General features: G+C 43.6%; 1 protein-coding gene across 1 annotated transcript; it reads right to left on the bottom strand.

Moving 5' to 3' along the window:
- Positions 1-238: 238 nt before the first annotated feature.
- On the bottom strand, positions 239-5,929 carry lrrc3ca (leucine rich repeat containing 3Ca). The gene is made up of 2 exons (XM_085467216.1): positions 5,449-5,929; positions 239-1,568 (listed from the first exon to the last, which is right to left on the bottom strand). The coding sequence occupies exon 2, from the start codon at positions 1,481-1,483 to the stop codon at positions 689-691; it is 795 nt and encodes a 264-aa protein (XP_085323342.1). The 5' UTR covers positions 1,484-1,568; positions 5,449-5,929; the 3' UTR covers positions 239-688.

Genomic DNA, 5,929 nt, shown 5'->3' with positions numbered 1-5,929 from the left:
CAGGAGTTTTCTGTGAAGTACTCCCTACATGTAGAGCCAGGTGGACGTCGACTGTTCTCATCGATATGGTGCTCTGGTACTGTAGCTGCTATCAAACTCATCACAGAATAACTGAGTATTGCTTCATTGTGCATACATCTGCAGGGAGACATGAGAAGTGATGCATCTGCAAAAGAGTGACTTTTCCAAATGCTGTATATATTTTCAGCTCAGTTCAATATAAGAAACCCCCCAAAACAACACTTCACTTATATTATAGTGGTGAATACTGTAAGGACTTTAATGGGAAACAGATGTACAGAGTTCCATACTGTAGTGTTGCCTTGTCCTACAGTTTACATTGCTGTTTGATGCTTCCTCCTCACTTGTCTGTTTGTGAGAGAGGTACATCAATGTGCATGCACCACTGGATAAATTCTATTTGTATCCCCATGTTTGGAGTTCAAGAAAAAAGATGCCACAGCTTTTACTTCTTTAGCGCGCAGACTAAACCATCAACTCACCCAACGAAAACTCCTAATGGACTGCTGAAACATGAATTATTCATCTGGGCTAGGTTGCCTGGTTTTCTTGTGCAGGCACATGTTTTATTGCCCAACTTGGCTCCGTGACAACAGCTGGGCAGTACCTCAGTCCTATTTGTTGTGGGATACCATTTCAGTTCCCACGCAAAGCTCCATCATCAGTCCTACACCACAGTACTAATGGTGGAAGATTCCTCTGACTTGCCCTGTCTGCTGGGCAGTGACTTGAGATACTCCAGATGTCGACGTGCGTCCTCCTGATTAGCCCTGACATAGTAGACAAGGTAGGAGATGACCATGGTGAACCAGCCAAACATAACAACCAGCATGGCCACATCTGTAGTCCTCTTCATCTCCACACAGAGGTCTATGTCCGGTGCCAACAGGAAGGCAAGTCCTTCAACTCCTATTTTCTCAGGTTCTGAAGTGTGGCACACAACGCCTGTCAGTGATGCAGGCTCCAGGTCCACACGAGGCATGGCCATCTGCAAATTGCAATTACAGTGCCACGGATTGTTTGTTAGGTTGGCGCGAGCTCGCAGCCCCTCAAAGGCATCAGGGGTCAAGTTTCCTAACTTGTTAGAAGAAAGGTCCAGGAACTGTAGCGTGGAGCCGAGGCCTCTGAACGCACCTGGTTCTAACTCACTTAGTTCATTGTGTGAAAGGTCTAATTCAACCAGTTGGGTTAAACCGGCAAAAGCATTTGTTGGAACTGTGGTGAGGAGGTTAAAATCCAGGTAGACACGTCGTGTGTCATTGGGGATATCCTGCGGGATCTCTGTGAGCTGCAGGTTGCTGCAGCGCACCGTCTTGCCGCCACTCTCGCTCTCGGTGCAGTAGCAGTTCTTGGAGCAACTCGTGGCAGCATGATGAAAGCAGAAGGTCATTAGCACCAAACTATGCAGCAGCAAACACATGACCACCGAGTGGCGTAGCAGCCAGTCTGCAAGAAGGGACATTGTGGGATACGGTGGGCATGCTCCAGGGAGGACCACCTCAGCTGAGGGCTGAAGTCCACGTCAACCTCCCCAGTAACTGTTGAACCTGTTGCATAAAAAAACAACAGAAAGTGACACAGGCTGTGGGAAGTTTACCTTCTGAAAGCAAGAAATGAAGAGCACCTTGTACAGTGAAAAACGTTTCTTTTGTAAAACACTGATGATTGTAAATGTTCTTCAGAAGCGGTGATGTTATTTAAGGGAGCAACAGGAGCTTATCTAATTGCACTGTGGAGGCAGCGGGAATACTGTACGCTCATTTCAGCGTGTTGCCAAATGGCATCAACTGGTGTTTCCAAGAAACTCAAAGGATCAAAGATTCCCTTCATCCCAGCACAATAAACAAGCTAAGAAAATACTTTGCTGTCACTGTGCCTCTTTTATAATTGACATCCCTGCAGTGCAGGGCTATTTCAGTACACATAGACGGGCATTAACATAGTAGTGTGACACTAAGAGGGAAAAAAATGTTCTAAACAAAACATAACTCCACCTACATTTTAACTTTTTTTCTTTAACGTCTTTTGTCACATTTCCAGATTTTTTATTTAACATGTTCTAGTTTTACTGGGAAGTGCAAGTAACACAGAGATAAGAGCTTGTCTTTGTGTCCTGTAAATGATAAAACTTTTATATTTTGTAGGCAAGTCTTTGAAAATTGCAGGTCAACCCACCTTAACACACTTCATTAATAGCTGATAAGGGCTTACTCCTATCCTGTTACTAATCCTCTTCAGGAAAAACTCCTTAAGTCAGTGTAACGTTAGCGCTGGCCACCCAATCCTTATGCTGAGGTAAATGCTAATGCCCCCAAAACAACTAAACAGACAATGTGATGATCTGCCTTGTTTGAAGAGAAAGAAGAATTCACCAGGCTGCTTAATTTCTCCAAAATGGTCAGGGACTGAGCAAGATCCACTTACCAAGATTAAAAATGAAATCGATCTCTAAGTACCTCAAAGTATCACATGACTGGGGGGGTTGGGAGTAGTGGCACTGGTGGTGTGTACATGAGATGCAGCTAAAACCCTCAGTGCACACTAGTTAACAAATGAGTGTCAGACAACCTCAGTAATGAGCCATTTGGGGAGACTGATGCAAAGCACAGACGAAGCTTGTGCTATTAAGCACTGACTGCTGCGGTTTGCCTCCTTCAGATATGCCATTTATCCGTCTTCATCAAGGCCAGGCAAAGCAACTTTCAAAGGATTTCCCTCTGCACTCTGTGGCAGCAGGGTGTACGAGAACGTAAAACAGCACGACAGAAAAGCTTAAAACCCAAGGAAATTAAGGGTCTTGTACGGCTAGTGTAATGCTTCTGTAAAGGCAGTACTTTTCCCATCACATAGCATGCCAGCCTGGTATTTGGCTGAGAGATAATGGGGGAGCAGAAGTAAAAGGGCTGGTGACAGAGATGGGGAAAGCATGTGGGTGAGACGGGGAAATTGGACACACAAGCACAGGGTTGTGAGAGAAAGAATGATATCACAACGATTTAAGGAGAGGGGTAACATTGCAGTGACAGCACAGAGAACATTGCGTGACACTAATGAGAGATCGAGGAAAAGGGCAGATGTTAGTAAGCCAAAGAGGCAGCTGACAAAGACAGCTGGAAGAGAAAGGATAGGCAGGAGAGGGAAAAGGCAAGGGACACTTGTAAATAAGATCAAGACAGTAGACATGGTGTAAGCTGGATGAGTAGCAGGGTGGGGCACAGGTCTGCAAAAATAAAAAAAAATTAAGAAAAATCTGTAATGCATTTGCAAAAGATTGCATGCATGCAAATATTCTAGGAACAGTTAGTCTTCTTAACGTAATGTGATAAATAACGATGCAGCTGGCACTGCAAATGCATTGCTTTTGCAGCCACAGGTCAATCTCTCACTTCCTAAATTCACTGCTGTCAGGCCTGCGCACACTCTGGGACCATTTTAATATGGAGCAATGACGTGGACACACACACCCAGACATCCGAGTCATTAAGATCTCATATATGTTAGTGTCTGTTGTGTGTAGTCTCACAACAGTAGACTATTGCGGCAGCTGCGAACACCACGTGAATTTTAAATAGGGGAAAGTGGGGTGATTTGTGCCAGTGGGGAAGTTGTGCCACCCCCTGTTTCTAGGGAACCATAGAAGAAATTGGTCATGTGACCACACATTTTTGAACAGTCAGCCATTTCACTTATCCTGCAAAGAAGGGAACGACACTGCATGAGAATTAAGCACATTTAAGTTAAGAAAACAACAGTTTTTCGGTTTTCAAAGTAAAATTTCTAGGCTCAAGGTTTTTCGGTTGATTTGTCTGAGCAGTTATAGACAAGTTTGAAAACATTGCACAAATGTTTTAATGCTTTGACAAGCTACACTGTGTCCACACAGCTAGCATGATGTTAGTTCAAAACTGCTGGATGATGCATTTTTTCCAAAATAGTAGGGTTGGAGTGATTTGTGCCAAGGGGCCTGGGTTAAGCTGTGTCAGTGGCACAACTCACCCCCAATTATGAATATTTTAAATATATTATTTTATTGTAATTGTAGCTTTTATTTCTACAGTTTACCACTAAAACTATACTACAATCTTAATTTCAGACCAACAATTAATACTAGACTATCATGCCAAGGAGTTATAATGAGGAGGACAGGCAGGGTTTCCACTCCTTTAGAGGACATGGAGAAGGGGGAGTCCATTCGTCAGGTGGCAAGGAGGATGAACATATGCAGGATGACATTAAAACAATACAGTGAGAAGAGAAGAACTGGACTTGCCAATCAAGTCTTTGATGAGCATAGGAGAAAGAACTGGCAGAATATATAAAGGCACTAGAAGCAATGTTTTATGGTCTAAGTCCCATGAAATGCCTTGAACTGGCTTTTGAGTATGCACAAAGAATCTTTTATAATCAGTTGCACAATTTACCACAAGGTATTCTTTCCAAAGGCACAACTTACCCCACACCAGGGGCATGCTGTGCCACTTTTTTTTTCCAGAAAGATGTATTTCTTAAATACTATATTTCCGATTCAAAGTGATTGTGCCCAAGGATGCACCACATCCTAAAATATATGTACATATTTTATTTGAAAGCATTACTGTCACGGCCTCGCTTTAAAGTCACGTTAACTAAAAACTGGCACAATTCACCCCACTCTCCCCTGAGCTGACAGTTATTTGTGGCGGCCTGGGTAAACAGCAACAAGGAAAGGACAAATAAACATCCTCGATATAGCCTGTTTAACTTGGATTGGTCCTTTTAATGCAGGCCAAATATTATTTCACTGATTTCAGCTCATGAAGCCCTATTCTGGATACACTTTTCTGGCTCCGTGCAGCAAAACACTGCACTCGGTAGATTTCCATTTCCAAATAAAAATCTTTTTGACTTGACTTAGAGAGCAGTACAGTAAACAGTAATACTGCCGAGCAGCCAGCTCTTCTGATGCAATGGCTTTCACTCCGTGCTGGAGATTAGAAAACTGTGTCACTGACTCATCAGTGTATCCTCAAGATTGACTTGAATCTTCAAATCCTCAACGTAAAGTTTTACAGCCTGGTGATGCCATTAGTTTTAAACTTTAATTTATGATAATGACAACACCAGCTGACATCACAGGAGCTAAAATGAGTGGCTTAAACCGGCTACCGGGTCCTGCAGAAATACCAGTTTTCCTCACGTACAAGCATCTGGTTAAAATGAACTGAAAGCAGATAAAGGTGATACCTCGTGGAACCGATACCTTTGTTAAGTTTGTCTTTCATCCTGCTTATAGTCAGCATTAAGCGCCTTTTCCCAACAGCAGCTACGTTTTTAAAATCTTTGTTTAAACGGCGATTTTTTGGGGGGGGGGGGGATTAGCTGCATAAATTATCACAAAGAACAAAAAACACATGCATCGTGGCCAGTATCACAAACACAAACACTCACGTCTTTGCCGCTTTCCCTCTTCCTTCCATGGCGCGTTTCTAGGCAAGTGTCCAAAAATAATATCTTCCACCAGATCAGTGCGCTTTCCAACAAGCGACTTGTTCGATATTTTGGTTCGCCTCCAGTAAGTCCTCCTGCAGCTCGTCAAACTTGCGGCGAAAGCCGCTCTGGAAACTACGACGCGCCAGTGGAAATGCCCCTTCACTCCAGGGCTCTCACTCAGAGCACCCTTTTAGTTTCCACGCAACGAGAAAACTAGGCAACATTGCCCAAGCCTCAGCGAACTGGCAAGCAAACAGAGCGAGGGCATGACTTTCAGTGACGGCGGTGTCTCACTGACTTTGATCCAAATACATGGCAAAATTGATATTAATGCACAGTCTCACGGCGCATTTACGCACTGGTCGGATATTTTCTGCCACTGCTTGGAGCTGAGTGCTGGACATATATACAGAGGAAAAGTCCATGTGATGGCATGACT

This window comes from Copadichromis virginalis, linkage group LG8, assembly GCF_057382275.1.
Source record: "Copadichromis virginalis isolate Kocher_CV1m ecotype Utaka linkage group LG8, C_Virginalis_male_GT1.1, whole genome shotgun sequence".
In the NCBI taxonomy this organism is placed as follows: domain Eukaryota; kingdom Metazoa; phylum Chordata; class Actinopteri; order Cichliformes; family Cichlidae; genus Copadichromis; species Copadichromis virginalis.
The sequence above is the reverse complement of the archived record's forward strand: the minus strand, read 5'-3'. Positions and strand labels throughout refer to the sequence as shown.

Bases quoted from the DNA above. Each gene is read 5' to 3' on its own strand.
- lrrc3ca (XM_085467216.1), bottom strand. From the start codon at position 1,483: ATGTCCCTTCTTGCAGACTGGCTGCTACGCCACTCGGTGGTCATGTGT.